The 18,013-nt window shown below is 42.8% G+C and overlaps 1 protein-coding gene across 2 annotated transcripts in view; it reads left to right on the forward strand.

Moving 5' to 3' along the window:
* LOC141146825 (ras-related protein Rab-5B-like) overlaps positions 1-16,652 on the forward strand; it is a 99,538-nt gene extending 82,886 nt beyond the window's left edge. For both annotated transcript variants that reach the window (XM_073633453.1, XM_073633452.1), the window contains 2 exons: positions 7,711-7,804; positions 16,334-16,652. In XM_073633453.1, the coding sequence (XP_073489554.1) occupies positions 7,711-7,804; positions 16,334-16,446 (207 nt within the window). In that variant the 3' untranslated portion in view covers positions 16,447-16,652. The remainder of the gene's footprint in view (positions 1-7,710; positions 7,805-16,333) is intronic.
* Positions 16,653-18,013: the final 1,361 nt, after the last annotated feature.

The raw sequence follows: 18,013 nt of genomic DNA on the forward strand, positions 1-18,013 counted from the left end.
CGTCATGGCAGCATACAATGGGTTGTGACTCTGCCCCCACAACCTGATAGGACTGGTTAACTATAAATCAAAGGCAGACCCAGCTCACAGCATTCTCCTTTTTTTCTCTCACCTGATCAGGACTGGAATTGCGAGGTATCCCTTACCGTTTGTCGCCCCAGCCAGGTTAAGCCTCTCTTGGGTGGAAGTCCTTCCTGTACAGTCTCTAAATGAGCTATATGGTTGGAGCCCCATTCTGGTGGTCTGGGGGCATATTTTAGCCTCTCCTGGGTGGAAGTCCTTCCTCTACTGTCTCTAAATGAGCTACAGTATCTCACAAAAGTGGAGTACACCCCTCATGAGTGTACAGCTTGTATAACAGTGTAAATTTGCTGTCCTCTCAAAATAACTCAACACACAGCCATTAATGTCTAATCCGCTGGCAACAAAAGCGAGTACACCCCTAAGTGAAAATGTCCAAATTGGGCCCAAAGTGTCAATATTTTGTGTGGCCATCATTATTTTCAAGCACTGCCTTAACCCTCTTGGGCATGGAGTTCACCAGAGCTTCACAGGTTTCCACTGGAGTCCTCTTCGATTCCTCCATGACAACATCATGGAGCTGGTGGATGTTAGAGACCTTGTGCTCCTGAACCTTCTGTTTGAGGATGCCCCACATATGCTCAATAGGGTTTAGGTCTGGAGACATGCTTGGCCAGTCCATCACCTTTACCCTCAGCTTCTTTAGCAAGGCAGTGGTCATCTTGGGGGTGTGTTTGGGGTCATTATCATGCTGGAATACTTCCCTGTGGCTCAGTCTCCGAAGGGAGGGGATCATGCTCGGCTTCAGTATGTCACAGTGCATGTTGGCATTCATGGTTCCCTGAATGAACTGTAGCTCCCCAGTGCTGGCAGCACGCATGCAGCCCCAGACCATGACACTCCACCACCATGCTTGACTGTAGGCAAGACATACTTGTCTTTGTACTCCTCACCTGGTTGCCACCACACATGCTTGACACCATCTGAACCAAATAAGTTTATCTTATTCTCATTAGACCCAAAGGAAATGGTTCCAGTAATACATGTCCTTAGTCTGCTTGTCTTCAGCATACTGCGGACTGACTTTCTTGTGCAGAAGAGGCTTCCTGCTGGAACAACAGCCATGCAGACTGATGCAGTGTGCAGGGTATGGTCTGAGCACTGACAGGCTGACCCCCCCCCCCCATCCCTTCAAACTCTGCAGCAATGCTGGCAGCACTCATACATCTATTTTCCAAAGACAACCTCTGGATATGACGCTGAGCATGTGCACTCAACTTCTTTGATCGACCATGGCGAGGCCTGTTCTGAGTGAACCTGTCCTGTTAAACCACTGTATGGTCTTGGTCACCGCTGCAGCTCAGTTTCAGGGTCTTGGCATTCTTCTTATAGCCTAGGCCATCATTATGTAGAGCAACAATTCTTTTTTTCAGATCCTCAGAGAGTTCTTTGTCATGAGGTGCCATGTTGAACTTCCAGTGATCAGTATAAGAGAGTTAGAGCGATAACACCAAATTTAACACACCTGCTCCCCATTCACAGCTGAGACCTTGTAACACTAATGAGTCACATGACACCGGGGAGGGAAAATGGCTAATTAGACCCAATTTGGACATTTTCACTTAGGGGTGTTCTCACTTTTGTTGCCAGCGGTTTCGACAAAAATGGCTGTGTGTTGAGTTATTTTGAGGGGACAGCAAATTTACACTGTTATACAAGCTGTACACTCACTACTTTACATTGTAGCAAAGTGTCATTTCTTCAGTGTTGTCACATGAAAAGATATAATAAAATATTTACAAAAATGTGAGGGGTATACTCCACTTTTGTGAGATACTGTATATGGTTGGAGCCCCATTCTGGTGGTGCAGGGTTCTCAGAAAGATAGCTTTAAACAAGCTTTAACGTAAGTGACAGCGTTTCCCTTTGCTTTCGATATGCTTTTACTTCTTTTCTCTGTGTTATGGGCGCTTGCCATTTCCAAGATGGCGGCAGCAGTGCAAGTACACTCTGAACATGAGAGGCAGGAAGTGATGCGGCCTCTGTGACCAGTTTCCTGGCTAGAGGGCGATCTGAGCGTGCTCAGGCACTGATCTCTTCACTAATGGCAAACGTGAGTTTTAATTGGTTTTATTGCATTTTTGGGCAACAAATGGTGGAGCGCTCTACTCATGCATGCTGGATGCTTATGTGGTCATTATTTGTTTTGCAGGAGTGTTTTCCCTTTTTATGGCATTCACCTGGGCTTTTCTATCTCCTTCTCAGTGTTGCTCTAGGATCATTGTGCTCTTTATGGCATTCACCTGGGCTCTTCCTATCTCCTTCTCAATGTTTGCTCTGGATCACTGTGTTGGGCTCAGTTTCCACTAGTGCGACTTGTCACTGTAAAGTCGCATGACAAGTCGTACCCCATGATTTCCAATGAGTACCGTTCATATCTGTGTCCATAGACCTCAAGAATACACAGGCATTGCTTCAAGTCGCATCAAATTTGCGGTAAAATCATGCGACTTTCAGGTCGCAGTAGTGGAGACTTAGTCTTATGCTGTTTTTCATTTCAATCTACTGTTTTACTCTGTTTCTATGGGGAATGCTGTCCAGTCAGACCACCCTTTGCTTTTAAGGTATAGGGATTAGGTAAGTAGTGAAGATTGAGAAAAAGATAGACAATATCTATAGTCCTGCAAGGACCACAAGATGGAGGGAGCCTTCTGAAGGTCAAGACAAGTCACCATCTAGGAACAGACATCCAAGCAATGTTGATTAAGGTCATCTTCTCACCCCTCATTATCATTGCTCCCCATTTACAAACATCACAAGTTACCAGCCCTAATAGTCACTGCATTTGTGGTGGAAAGTCTTTGCCTGCCAAGCTAGTATGTCAAATATGCCTGGAACAAGCTCTATACAGCCCTGCAAGGTCCTCAAGATGGAGGGAGCCTGCTAAAAGCCAGAACAGTCACCATTCAAGCGCAGACATCCAGGCAACATTGATCAATGTCATCATCTCACCTCTCATTATTATTATTGCTCCCCGTTTACAAACACCACAGATTACAAGCAAGTCCACTTGGACCAAAGAAGGGGATGTCTGGAAAGTAGCCACCTTGGAGTTGATACATGAAGCCTGTACTCCCCAGTCGCTGGCTGAATTGCCTAGCATTTCCAACCAGAGCCAGTAGGTGGTGTCCAAATTGGAAAGCTTGCCATGGGAAGAAAGCGTTAAAGGGACCACAAGCTTTGAAGATTGCCCAGTAGAGCCTTTTTGCAAGGGCAGCTAAGGATGCAATTGCCTGGGGTGAAGTGGAGGATACGCTCCACAAGGTTAGAAAGTACTCATTCCCTTCACTGAACAACTGGAGGAGTTAATCCAGGAAGAATTGAAGGAGTCAGAGAAAAATGCCCATAGAAACAGGCTGTCAAAACTGTATACCCTGAAAAAGCTAAAGGTCAACCTGCAGCAGTCTCCAATGGTGGATTCATCATTATTGTAGCTGGCAAGACATGTCACCTTGCTGTCACATTCAAGGAGGCTCTAGTCTGAAAATTGGATCTAGATCTGAAGTGCTCCTACATACTGTGTAGCATTTGCAGGTGCCGGCAGACCAGCAATAACCAGCCCATGTGCTGATTGAGTCTAATGGGAATGGTTCATAATTATCAATCAGCTGCTGCACCTGCTGGACTCTGAGGAAAGTGGCAGGGTCTGCATCCCTTTAGAAGTGATTTTCTATTGGGAGTATCTTATCAAACATTTTTTTTTGCAGTGGATGCCAAAAATCTGATTTGTATCTTGGTGCAGACTTTTGGGAAAATCAGTGAGTCAGTCATACAAGCAGGAAATGATGTTTCAGGGGGTGCTCTGTACATATTGTGTGTACAGAGCACCTCCAGATAGTCATGTTGCATTGCATTTTACAGAAAATTGCAGCCCTGCAGATTATAAAAAAAAAAAAAACTAGTGCAAGATACCAGACAACGGATCCAATCTATTTGGGAGTAGACAGGATACAGCCATCTCAAGGGTCACCAATAGCAGGTCAGGGCGAATATCAAAAAACAGAAAATTCAAAAATGTCCAGCATACCGGCGGCAACTCCCAAGTAGATACAAGGAGGCAAAATCCTATGGACCGGGAAAAAGATTAGTAAAGTAACTGGAGAAGTACCCAATCTTTATTGAAGCCTTAAAGATCTAAGCCACCTGTCTTGGGAGAAAAGCGGAAGTCCTTTCAAGGGTGCACTCATCCAGGGGGTGCCTGTGTGAAGCTTTGTGCACACACCTAGATGGTAAAATATTCAGGATTATTGGGCTATATCAGCTATATTGGCGTGACATTGGTGGAAGTTTAAGGGAGGTCCACCTTTCTGGTACAATAATTTTTATTGAAAAATCATGACAAACGTTCACCCATGCAGGGGCGTAATTCAATGAGCATAACAATCATATAACATTGATAGGTGGGAAGTCCACCTTTCAATCTCTTCCAGTCAGCCAGGCTACCAGAGTTGGTGGAAAAGTAAAAAATTCCTGTCCAGTTTGTAGCTGGATTAAAAAAAAAAAAAAGAGCAATCGTAAAGGTTCCAGTTGCCCAGAGGAGATGAGGATTCGGTTCACCTCTGTTCATAGCAAAAAAAATAAAAATCAGGTAATCTGTGCCTAGTGCTAAAGTTTAAGAAAAAAAACAAAACTCAACAAGCACAGGAAGTTGGAGTCATGCAAGATGGAAAACCTCCAATCAATTCTGTTATTCATAAATCTGGGAGACTGTATGCTCTGTAGGTTTATCAGACACCTACTTGTCCCAATCCATCCTCTACCAGTTTCAGTGCCTCCCCTTCGGTCTGTACATCTCCCCCAGGGCATTCACAAAGGTCTTACTGTCTGCAATAGTTAAGGGAAAAATTCAGTAGAACTTCCACAAGGGAATATCCGTCCTCTGATAGAGAAAGGCAAAGGTGCTTTGGGAGTGAAGTCCTCTTCCAGCAGAACAGTGCCGGAGTATCCTTGGTTCTTCGTAACTGACTATTTGTTTTCAGATGGAACATTATCATATCAAACCCTAGCTAGAAAGGTTGGGGGACGCATTTCAAAGAGCAGCCCTGCTCAAAGTCATGGGATGTTAAGCTTATGAGGCATAGTATTGAATGCTCTTGAACTGAGCAGTGTTAAAAGCATTTCTGTCAGTCACTCCTTTTTAGAAAGAGGAGCAAGATTTGTACTGTGCCTAGACAGCAGTGGAAGGGTAGAATTCTTAGGCTGTTAGTGGAACTTCCTGTATCAATAATTGCAAATATACAATTTTGGCTTAGGATGCTCTAGTGTCTGTCTCTCCTACACTCAACCACTTCCAGACTGGGAAGTTCTGGCTGTATAATGTGAAAGATGAAGTTACGCTGAGTAAATAGATACCCAACATGTCACGTTTTAAAATTGTGTGCACTCATGGAATGGCGACAAGCTTCCATACTTAAAAATCTCCATAGGCGACGCTTTAAATTTTTTTACAAGGTTACCAGTTTAGAGTTACAGAGGAGGTCTAGTGCTAGAATTATTGCTCTCATTCGAACAAACGCGGCGATACCTCACGTGTGGTTTGAACGGCGTCTACATATGTGGGCGGGACTTGCGCGTGCGTTCGCTTCTGTGCGTTTGCTACCGGGAACAGGGCGCTTTAAATTTTTTTTTTCTTTGTATTGCTTATTTTACTTTTTTATTTTTATTAATTAATTTATTAATTACACTTTTTCTCTTAGAATTTTCTTTGATCACTTTTATTCCTAATACAAGGAATGTAAACAGGTCCTCCAGGCTGGAAAGCATGAGATCAAAAAAAGTTCATGATCCCATGCTTTCCTTTCCAGCCGTGATCGCAGCTTTGTTTACAAGCGTGGCCTGGACGTGACATCATAGCGTCGCGCCCGGGCCTCCGACAGTCATAGAGATGACTGGTGACCATCTGGTCATTGGAAATCTCTATGATCGTCATCCAGCGGCGGCCAATTCTTTCTCGGGGTCCCTGATGGCACGGGAGAGCCCAGAGAAGCACCAGAGGGAGGGGGGGTGTGTCCCCTCCCGTCGCCTGTAAGAACAATCAAGGACGTCATATGACGTCCTTGGGCTGGAAGTGGTTAAGCATTGAGTCATCACTGCCACTTCCAGTGATGACGGATTTGCTCTCTTATGGACAGTTTTGCCATCCAGCACCAAGAGACTATTGATGGCATGGAAGTTGAGAGGCGGAGGCTACCAAGTCAAGGGTGCTCAGTGCAGGTAGTGCCTACCTTGTGTCAAACCAGAGAGGTCTTCAAGAATAAGACTTACCAAAGAATATGGGAAAATTTTGCAGATCTCACACAGCAAAAGCCTGGAGTCATTTATCACCTAAACCAGCCAGGGTTCTACAGTTCCTACAACTGGGGCTGAACAGGGGCCTAGGTTCAAATATGTTTTAAAGTTCAAAGTTCAGCCTTGTCTGCACTTACAAGGGTTTAAGAAGTCCTTAACCCTTTAGTGATGCAATTCTTAAAAGGCTTGCATGAAGTTATAGACCTCCCAGGAAACCATTGTTCCCTGTGTGGAATCTGCTTGTGGTTCTCATTTCTATCAAGGCCTCATTTCTATCCTACAGAATTGGCTACACTCTGCAATCTAACCCTTAAGACCGTATTTCTGGTTGCTACAACCTCTGTGAAAAAGGGTGTCAGAACTGCAGGCTTTGTACTCAAGGAGCCTCACTTAACATTCTACCTGGACAGAATAGGCCTAAAACTCCAGACTGCTTTTATCCATGGGGTGTCTTTCTCCTTCCAATTCAACCAGGAATGCAATTTGCCATCTTTCTCGGTTGAGTGAGAGAAGCATATCCCCTGGATGTTGAGCTAACTCTGGTGACCTGCTTGGCAGCTACCATTTCATTCAGGAAATCTGAAATCTGTACTTGGTTCCAACGTGGCTTAAGGCAGGGTCAGTCAGCATCAACACGTTCAGTCACCTTCTAGATTGTTAAGACCATTAAAAGAGCCTACTCTTCACAAGACTTTCCTGTTTCAGAGGTCTTGAGAGCACATTCAACAAGGGCAGTGCCAGCTCTGTGGACAGCTCAGTGCTTCTGAGGCGATTTGCAAGTCAGCAATATGGTCCTCCCAGGACACCTTCATTAGACTTCAATAGGTGACCCCGGCTCACGACAGTAAAAAAAAAATTGGGAAATTAGTGGTGCATACTTGTGCTGCTGATTACAAACATTTTCTTGCACCCTCCCATATGGCGAGTTAGTTCCCATTGTATGCTGCCATGATGCACCAGGAAAACTGAAAATTGTATACTCACCTTTCCGTAATTTTCCTTTACTGGTGCATCTTCATGGCAGCATACACATGCCCACCCAAATGGTGAGAGTTACAGAGAGTGCTGTAAGCCGGGTCTGTCTTTGATTTATAGTTAACCAGTCCCATCAGGTTATGGGGGTGGAGTCACAACCCATTGTATGCTGCCATGAAGATGCACCAGGAAAGGAAAATTACGAAAGGTGACAATTTTCCGTGTTTTTGTTTTGCTGAATCCATAACCAAATTACTTGGTGTTCAGCTTTAATTTTTGGGTTAACCAGATGAGTAAGTCTTGAAATATGTAAGTCAGAATAAAAGAATTTCATGACATCTGATAACTGTATCTATTTTCTTTTAGGAGGCTCAGGCATATGCAGAAGACACAAGCTTGTTATTCATGGAAACATCAGCAAAAACCGCAATGAATGTGAACGAGTTGTTTTTGGCAATTGGTAGGTTTTACAGCAAAACTTACTGATCCTTAGGTGCTTGCATTTGTTTTTCTTTTTTAGTTTTTTTTTTTCCTTTTCAACTGGTGATCTGGCCAGTAACAGACTTCCATTCTTAGGATGCCTCCACTCTAAATGGAAGAGCAACAGAGATATTTTTTGGATAGCAGCATTGTCAAGGAGGAGAGGGTAGTGTTAGATATAAACTATAAAATATGTGGTTTGATGCAACTCGTGATGCGCCTCCATCAATGGTCAAACATAGTTACAAACACATAAATTTGTCCTGGGACTTTACATGAGGTGCAACACATACAACTAATAGCTAAACGGTATACAAGTTTATTGGTGAATACAATAGTAGTAAAATAGCATATCAAATACCATACTGTCAAGCTGATTTGTAGTAATTGCATAATTCCATTTCATAGCAAAGTACAGTATTCCAAAGATCAATATATTATATGTAAAAGATGCATCCTAAAACTCGACATGTTTCGTGACTCACAGTTCACTTCCTTGGGAGTGGAAGTACATATAAATATCTGTAAGGTAAAACCTCAATTTTGAAAAACATGCCAAAATTGGTAATAAATGATATTGTTTTAAAGTTGAGGGTCACCATAAGGGACCCATTACATACAAATCAGCTAAAATATAATGCACATAAACATGTTCCAATGGTGACCGCCAGGAATATTTGGCCCAGGACCTGCGGGCAGAGGATCAAGGAGGACAAGCAGAGGTGAATGTAGTACAGGTACAATGAGAATGTATCCGATCCATCATGTCACCCAAAGTGATGGCTGTGAAAGATATATATGTGCGCCTAGTTAGGTTTTATACTTGTATCCAACTATAATCTCAGCCAAAGTAAAGTGAGGTAATAATATAATGTAGAACCAAAAAAGAAAACTAATTGCCCATGGGACTTTAAAGTGATTGTAAAGTCTTGTTTTTTTTTTTGTTTTTTGTCTTTTTAAATAACAAACATGTTACGCTTGCCTCCTCTGTGCAGTTGGTTTACACAGAGTAGCCCGGATCCTCCTCTTCTCGGGTCCCTCTTTGCTGCTCCTGGCCCCTCCCTCTTGACGAGTGCCCCCATAGCCCAGCAGCTTACTATGGGGGCACCCGAGCTGAGCTGCAGCTCTGTGTGTCCATTTAGACACACAGCTGCAGTTCGGCCCTGCCCCCTCTCTCCACTGATTGGCTAACCGACTTTGATTATCAGCTGCGGGAGCCAATGGCGCCACGGCTGTGCCCCAGCCAATCAGGAGGAGAGTCCCTGACGGCCGAGGGAATCGTTGACATCGCTGGAAAGAGATGGGGCTCTGGGTAAGTATTAAGGGGTGCTGGGGAGGCTGCTGTACACAGAAGGTTTTTAATCTTAAACTGGAACTTCAGTGATTTTTTTCTTCTTTCCATCTATTAAATGTTCTGCCCTTGTTTTAACTTTGGCTAGTAAAACCTTTTTTTTCTGCCAGTAAATACCTTATACAGCCCACTTCCTGTTTCTTGTCTGGTAAAAAGCCTAGGCTTATGACATCATGCACAACTCGAGAGAGAGAGAGTTTGCCAGGAAGGGAGGGGGATGAGTCATAAGAGGGGCAATGAGAGTTGCAGAGCTGGAGGTGTGTGTCTGTGTAAATCCAGGAAGTGAACAGGCAGCAGCTTAAGCTGCCCACAGTTAAAATGGCTGTAACCAGACTCACTGGAGGGAGATTTCTGCAGCATATTTGGCAAGTTCACAATATATATAAAATAATATGCAAAGTGGTTGCAGGGAAGCTTCAGAATGGCAAGGATGTTTTTACTGCAAATTATGTGAGCAGACTGCAGTTCCTCTTTAATGTATAGAAGGCATTAAGATAAAAAAAACCTTCTGCCTTTACATCCCCCTTTAACCGCTTGCCAGCCAGCTGCCGTCATTTTACTGCGGCAGGTCGGCATGATCCCGCAAGCCGTTGTAGCTATACGTCAGTTCGCAGGATCGGGATAGCAGGCACATGCCCGCTGCACTGCGGGGGTGCCGATGCTCATCACCGACGGTCGCGATGACCGCTGGCCACGAGCGATCGTGGGCACGAGAGGCAGAACAGGGACTTGTATGTGTAAACACACAAATCCCTGTTCTGTGAGGAGTGACAGATCGTGAGTTAGCTAGGAACCACGATCCGTAATTTTCTCTAGGTCAGTCCCCTCCCCCTACAGTTAAAAACACATACAGGAAACACAGTTAACCCTTTGATCGCCCCCTAGTGTTAACCCCTTCCCTGCCAGTGACATTTTTACAGTAATCAGTGCATTTTTATAACACTGATCGCGGTATAAATGCCAATGGTCCCAAAAATGTGTCCGATGTGTCCGCCATAATGTTGCAGTCCCGATAAAAATCGCAGATTGCCGCCATTACTAGTAAAAAAAATAATAATAATAAAAATGCTATAAATCTATCCCCTATTTTGTAGACGCTATAACTTTTTCGCAAACCAATCAATATACGCTTATTGCGATTTTTTTTTTTTTTTTTTTTTTTTCCTACCAAAAATTTGTAGAAGAAGAATACATAGCCTAAACCGAGAAAAAAAATGCTTTTTTTTTTTTTTAAAAAGGGATATTTATTATTACAAAAAGTAAAAAATGCGTTTTTTTCAAAATTGTCGCTTTTTTGTTTATAGCGCAAAAAATAAAAACCGCAGAGACGATCAAATACCACCAAAAGCAAGCTCTATTTGTGGGAAAAAAAAGAAAGTCAATTTTGTTTGGGTGCAGCGCCGCACAACCGCACAATTGTCAGTTAAAGCGACACAGTACCGAATCGCAAAAAATGGCCCGGTCATTCAGTAGCCAAATCTTCTGGGGCTGAAGTGGTTAAAGGAGTGGTGCCAAATAAAGTAACAAAAGTTTTATAAAAATACAAAATGTATTTCATATCTCACAAAGGCCGACAAACATGGACATTCAAAATGTTATCATAAAAAGGCAAATCACAATAAACCGATACACTTAAACCGAAGGCACTTAAACTCATGTGTTCTTTAGGCTGTAGTCTCTATTCGCTTCATGGGGCAGCGCCCACTTCCTCAGGAGACAGGCAAAATTGGATTGTATATATTTGTGGAAAGACCCTGTCATACATAAAAAAAAAAAAAAAAAAAATATAATGCATAATAAATTCACATAATGGGACTGCACACAATGAAATTACGATAAAGCCACTAGGATGTGGAACAGCATACTTGCAAATCGGTTGAATAATCAAGGCATCTCAGGCTACAGTGCCACTAAGTTCATGAAAGTGCACCACAGGTCCCAGCCATGTGGGAAGACCTCCACACATTTAAGTATAGGGGTGGGGTGAGCATGGAACACGAATACTCCTGCAGAGGCACCATCCTGAAAAGATATGTAAATATGTATCCAAAAAATTGTAGAGCAAAATGGGACTCTAATTGTGCCTCGGAGGATTATAAACAAATGAAATACAATATATTTATACAAAAATAATCACATTTTTATTATTATCTAAAGAACAAGATTTAAAATACATTACAGTCTTGATAATTCAATTTGAATTCAGGGATGTGCTGGTTCCCAACAGGTTATACAAAAAATGGCCTACACGTTTCGCAAATAATTCCACTTTGTCAGGGACTTGTGGATAGCACAGATGAGAGCGTCGTGTGAATTCTACAAATAGAGTTTTAATTAGTGTACAGTACATTGATGTATTGATCTGTTTGTCTTTACATGGATTTATATAGAGAAATATATACATTGCAATGAATATTAATAAAATTCTATACTACATTAAGAAATATTAGACATACAAACACAGTGATGGTTTTTATATATACCCATTGGTGTACAGTCATGTTTTGCATATAATAGATTTAGTGTGGAGAGTCAAGTAGATAGAACTAAAATATATTTATGTGGCAATCTAATACAATATAAAATGAAAAGTTTCAATGATATGCCCCTCAACTAACCGAAGAGGACCGCAAATGGAAAACGCCGGCTCAGTGGGACAGAGGAGGCCTGGGAGCCCATGGGAATGCTTCTCCCCACCTAGACGGACGAAAAAGGAGGGGCCCCTATATATGCAAATGGTTGATAAGAAGTAATAGTTTCCCCTACATCCAATTTGCATATCAGGAGAATGTGACCTGCTCTCTATGGAGCTGGTTCACATATCGCCGGGGTGGCTGTGGAGCGCTCTGCACAGAAACACTGTGCGTCTTTGGCTCAGTTTCAGGGCCGAATTCAGGCAAAGGTTCGTCCCTGAACCGGAGAACGGGGACACGCAGCGTTCTTGTGCGATCCGCAACCGGTTCCAGTGTGAACCGAGCCTTAGTGTATGCCGGGAGTGATGGCGGTGGGTAGGTCCGAGGCTGAAACCGCACAAAAAGAGGGCAGAGGATGTAGGCCCTATATTAATAGGGGAAAAAAGCAAAGAACGATGTGCAGGTGACAGGGGTGATGAATCGGAGGCCAAAAAATCAAATGGGTAGCCAAGGCAACGCCACTAAGTTCATAAGTGTGCGCCACAAGTCCCAGCTATGTGGGAAGACCTCCACACATTTAAGTATAGGGGTGGGGTGAGCATGGACCTCCACGCGTTTAATCTGTGCCGGAAGATGATGGCGGCTTTTTTTTTATCTTTATTGACCTCTGATTTATCTCCCTTCACCTACATATCTGTCTTTGCTTTTTCCCTATTGATATAGGGCCTACCCATTAAGTGATATAGGGCAGTCCCATTATGTGAATTTATTATGCATTATTTTTTTTTATATGTATGACAGGGTCTTTCCACAGATATATACAAATCCAATTTTGTCTGTCTCCTGAGGAATCTGGCGCTGCCCCATGAAATGCGTAGAGACTACAGCCTAAAGAACATATGAATTTAAGTGCCTTTAAAAATAATGCTAATATTGCACAATTGTTTATTATATTGGTTTATTGTGATGTGCCTTTTTATGATGATATTTTTGAATGTCCATGCTTGTTGGCTTTTATGAGATATGAAATAAATTTTGTATTTTTAGAATACATTTTGTTACTTTATTTGGCACCACTTCTTAAAGTCCCACAACAGTTTACTTTTTTGGTTCTACCAAAGGACGAAGTGCTGCCTTGGTCTAAGCACACGTGGCCTTGTTGTCTCTTAGGTAATAATATATTATATCTTTTTCATGTGACAACACTGAAGAAATTACACTTTGCTACAATGTAAAGTAGTGAGTGTACAGCTTGTATAACAGTGTAAATTTGCTGTCCCCTCAAAATAACTCAACACACAGCCATTAATGTCTAAAGCGCTGGCAACAAAAAGCGTGTGGCCACCATTATTTTCCAGCACTGCCTTAACCCTATTGGGCATGGCGTTCACCAGGTTGCCTCTGGAGTCCTCTTCCACTTCCCCATGATGACATCACAGAGCTGGTGAATGTTAGAGACCTTGCGCTTCTCTACCTTCCATCTGAGGACAGATGCTCAATAGGGTTTAGGTCTGGAGACATGCTTGGCCAGTTCATCACCTTTACCCTCAGCTTCTTTAGCAAGGCAATGGTCTTGGAGGTGAGTTTGGGGTCGTTATGTTCAAATACTGCCCTGCGGCCCAGTCTCCAAAGGGCGGGGATCATGCTCTGCTTCTGTATGTCCCAGTACATGTTGGCATTCATGGTTCCCTCAATGAACTGTAGCTCCCCAGTGCCGGCAGCACTCATGTAGCCCCAGACCATGACACTCCCACCACCATGCTTGACTGTAGGCAAGACACGCTTGTCTTTGTACTCCTCACCTGGTTGCTACCACACACACTTGACACCATTTGAACCAAATACATTTATCTTGGTCTCATCAGACCACAGGACATGGTTCCAGTAACCCATGTCCTTAGTCTGCTTGTCTTCAGAAAACTGCGGGCTTTCTTGTGCATCATCTTTAGAAGAGGCTTCCTTCTGGGATGACAGCCATGCAGACCATATTGATGCAGTGTACAGCGTATGGTCTGAGCACTGACAGGCTGACCCCCAACCCCTTCAACCTCTGCAGCAATGCTGGCAGCACTCATACGTCTATTTCCCAAAGACAACCTCTGGATATGATGCTGAGCATGTTCACTCAATTTCTTTGGTCGACCATGACAAGGCCTGTTCCGAGTGGAACCTGTCCTGTTAAACCGCTATTTAGTCTTGGCCACCGTGCCACAGCTCAGTTTCAGGGTCTTGGCAATCTTCTTATAGCCTAGGCCATCTTTATGTAGAGCAACAATTCTTTTTTTCAGATCCTCAGAGAGTTCTTTGCCATGAAGTGCCATGTTGAACTTACAGTGACCAGTATGAGAGAGTGAGAGCGATAACACCAAATTTACCACACCTGCTTCCCATTCACACCTGAGACCCTGTAACACTAACGAGTCACATGACACCGGGGAGGGAAAATGGCTAATTGGGCCCAATTTGGACATTTTCACTTAGGGTGTACTCACTTTTGTTGCCAGCGGTGTAGACATTAATTGCTGTGTGTTGAGTTATTTTGAGGGGACAACAAATTTGCACCATTATACAAGCTGTACACTCGCTACTTTACATTGTAGCAAAGTGTCATTTCTTCAGTGTTGTCACATGAAAAGATATAATAAAATATTTACAAAAATGTGAGGGGTGTACTCACTTTTGTGAGATACTGTGTATGCTAGCATATCTAGCCCTACTACTCCCCCCTCCATTTTTTTCTGTAGTGGATCTATATTCATACTTTTCTTTTTATTAATCCTTTTTCTTCTCTTACTACATTTTTGTATATGGGTTCCTTTCTGACCCCATTTATCTTGTTACACTTTTAGCAGTATCAGCCTATAACTTATCTGGCATTTCATGTGAATAAAATATTTACAAAAATGTGAGGGGTGTACGCAATTTTGTGAGATACTGTATATATTGACTTTACTAATAAATCAAAGCTGAACTCCGGGTAACAGCAATAGTCCCCCCCCACCTTTGGGATAAATGTTTTACGTAAATGAATAAAAGCTGATCATTGTTAGCTTCCCTGTCAGTATTAAATGGTTTATCTCAACACTCTAACTGCCACTTGCTGCACAGCTTGGTCTGTTAAAGCAGTAGTAAACCGCTGGGAAAAGAAAAAAACTGCAAGGCAATGGCATAATGTGCTAATATGCATCGCATACTAGCACATTATGAAATGCGTACCTTAGAATGAAACTCCCGCAGGGGCGCCCAGTCACTTCTGAGGGGGCTGACATGTTCCCCCGGCGTTTTATCCGGGTTCACAGGTTCCGGCGCTGTGAGTGGCCGGAGCCCCAATGACGTCACTCCCGCGCATGTGCACAAGAGCTCTTCGTTCCGGCAAGGAGCTCTGAAGTTCCGTCACGATCCGCCGGACCTTCAGAGCGAATGCGCAGCTGACGTCAGCGGCTGCATTCAGGGTGAATATCTCCTAAAACGTGCAGGTTTAGGAGATATTCATTTTACCTACAGGTAAGTTTTATTATAGGCTTACTTGTAGGTAAAAATAAGAAAGCAGGGTCTACAACCCCTTTAACGAAAGTTGAAAAATAACATAGTTACTTGCAGGATAAACAAGTTAAAAAAAAAAAAAAAAAAAAAACGAATGATGCCACGACTTTAAAGAATTGGTAAGATGCAATTTTAATGAATTTTAGTTTTTGAATTGAATATCGCTTTGAGCCGAAATTTTTTGTTCAGGCCAGCTTGGCCCAAGGTCAAATGAAACCTGGGATTCTGCTTGAAGCAGTTCTTATCAGCCTTGCCCAGTTCAACTCTGTAGACTCCAAACTCCCTTATGTTAGGAAGATGAGGATGAGATGTTTTATAGGGCACACTTGTTCATAGATATGGTACAGTGAGCAGGCATTGCCACCCACAGGTTTGCACTGGCAGGATTACCATGTGAAAATAAAGCCCTAAAATAAAAAAACTAATGTAATACCTAGACTGGAAAGCTGCAGTATATTACATGTTTGTTCTTGAGTTTACATGCACTTGTTTTTTCTTTTCAAATGCTCATGCATATATCTTTAAAGAAAAATCAGTTCTATTATTTAAAGCAGTCAACTTTTCCCTTCTCTTATAAGGATTAGCGGTAATGTCTATTTGCTGTAGGCAAAAAGAAATGTTCTTCCTTCAGACATGTGTCTGAGGCCCATGGTAATTTGTAGGAATAAGCACAAGACACCATTCAATCCGATCCTGTCCACCAAAAACAGAAAGATGGTGGTCTATTTCCCCATCCATCTGGTGGATCGGATGGAAATGGACAGGCGGTCCGTTTCCATCCGATTGCCCCATAGAGGAGAGCGGGACTGTCACCTGCAGTCATGGACCTGTCATCCACCTGATCAGCAGAGAGATCCCCCCGCTGAGCAAGCGGATTCCGCTTAGCGGAGACGCCCGTGTAAAAGTTATGATCTCTAACTTGCATCTGACACCTGATCCTTTCAAAAGACTGTTTTTATATAAATATCTTCTCTTTCTATAGCAAAGAAAATGCCGAAATCTGATGCCCAGAATCCAACCCACGCTGCCCGCAACCGAGGAGTGAACCTCCAGGGCTCAGATCAGCAACCCAGAAGCGGGTGCTGCAGCAATTGATTGAACACACTGCAAGAACAAACGCCTTCTGTATGCATTTTCTACACAGATTATTGTGAACACTGGTTAGGATGCTGCCCCCTATTTTCTACAGCTGGTGGGAATTAATTTGGCCTTAGCCTTTTTTTTTTTTTTTATCATAGTATTAGAAATGAGAAACCACAAAATTGTAAAAGAAAAAAAAAAAAAAAAAAAAAAACATAAAACACTCCCATCTTCAAAAGAAAAAAAAAAAAAAAAAACATGGTCAGCCACGGTTGATGATATTTGCAGTAGTTGGTTACCATGCAGCAGGTCTGACAGTATGAAGTGCGTTATGCTTTTCATTGAGCAAGTCCCAGTGACTGTTAAGATCCTGCTATTGCAAGTTTAAATCTTCAGAGCGTACAGCCACATTTGGCCTGGACTCTGTACTCTGTCGAGAATATACCGTTTGGGGCAGTATTATTCAAGCACTTAAAGGATTATCTGCTTATGACTGAACTTGGTCTGATATAAAGGTGTTAAACTCTTCAGCAGACATGAGAATTCTATAAAGCCGATAAGACTGCTTTTTTTTTTTTTTTAACCTCTACCAACACTGTGTGTGCAAAAATCCTCCACCTATCCGAAGACCTAATGCATTAGGACTCTTGACATCTCCAACATGACTGTTTATGTTACTTGGATGTGATTGGTTCTCCTACTTCCCAGATGAACAAAGCACTGTGGATCTGTTGCACTTTACCTTCCATCCATTTCTGTCTACCCTGAAAACACTTTTCAACTGCCTGTGTACCTTATTTACCCTTATTGTAAAAAGAACAACTTCAAAAAAGCGATAGAATATGCTCTGAATAAAACTTTTGTATTTGCACCTTCAGATAATGTTTTACTTGAATCCTAAAATATTGATTTTTAATGTAACATTAAAGCAAAGTGAATCAAACATTTGCTGTGTTTATTTGGATTCCTAAAAGTTCAAAGATTCAGGTTTGAGTAAACCAAAACTGTGTATGCCATAACATATAATCAACCCATTTTAACCTCTTCCCGTCCAGCGACGTACCCATGCGTCGCTGGGCTTTCTAGTGGTTGTAGCGGGATGATAGCTGCAGGCATCACCCCATATTGTTTTTTTAGAGCTGACAGTTGGCTCTCTTGTAATGGCAATTGGAGCAGCTTACTAGCCGCTCAATTGCCATTGCAACCAACAGGAGGGGACATTCCCCCCCCCCCCCCGCTACTATCTACCACCTTTTGCAGCTCTCTTTGTCTCTCCTGTCCCACCGGGAGACCAAAACGACCAACCTGCACGTTCACCGGTTGGCCGGACAGCCAAGCAAAGCCAGGATTGGCTTTGATCAGCTGTTCATAACAGTAAACTGGAAGTAATTCTGGTTTACTCGGAAACCATTGGCGCCAGTTTTTTAAAAATCTAAAGCATTCAAAAACGCTGATCTTGGTGTTTAAATGCTTTAGATGCAGAGGAGGGATTTGGGGTCTTACAGACCCCAGATCTCTCCATAAAGAGGATCTGTCAGCATAGGATTGCTGTCACAAGGGATGTTTAAAGTGTTTGCAAACC

This window comes from Aquarana catesbeiana, linkage group LG06 (assembly GCF_042186555.1).
Source record: "Aquarana catesbeiana isolate 2022-GZ linkage group LG06, ASM4218655v1, whole genome shotgun sequence".
Classification (NCBI taxonomy): domain Eukaryota; kingdom Metazoa; phylum Chordata; class Amphibia; order Anura; family Ranidae; genus Aquarana; species Aquarana catesbeiana.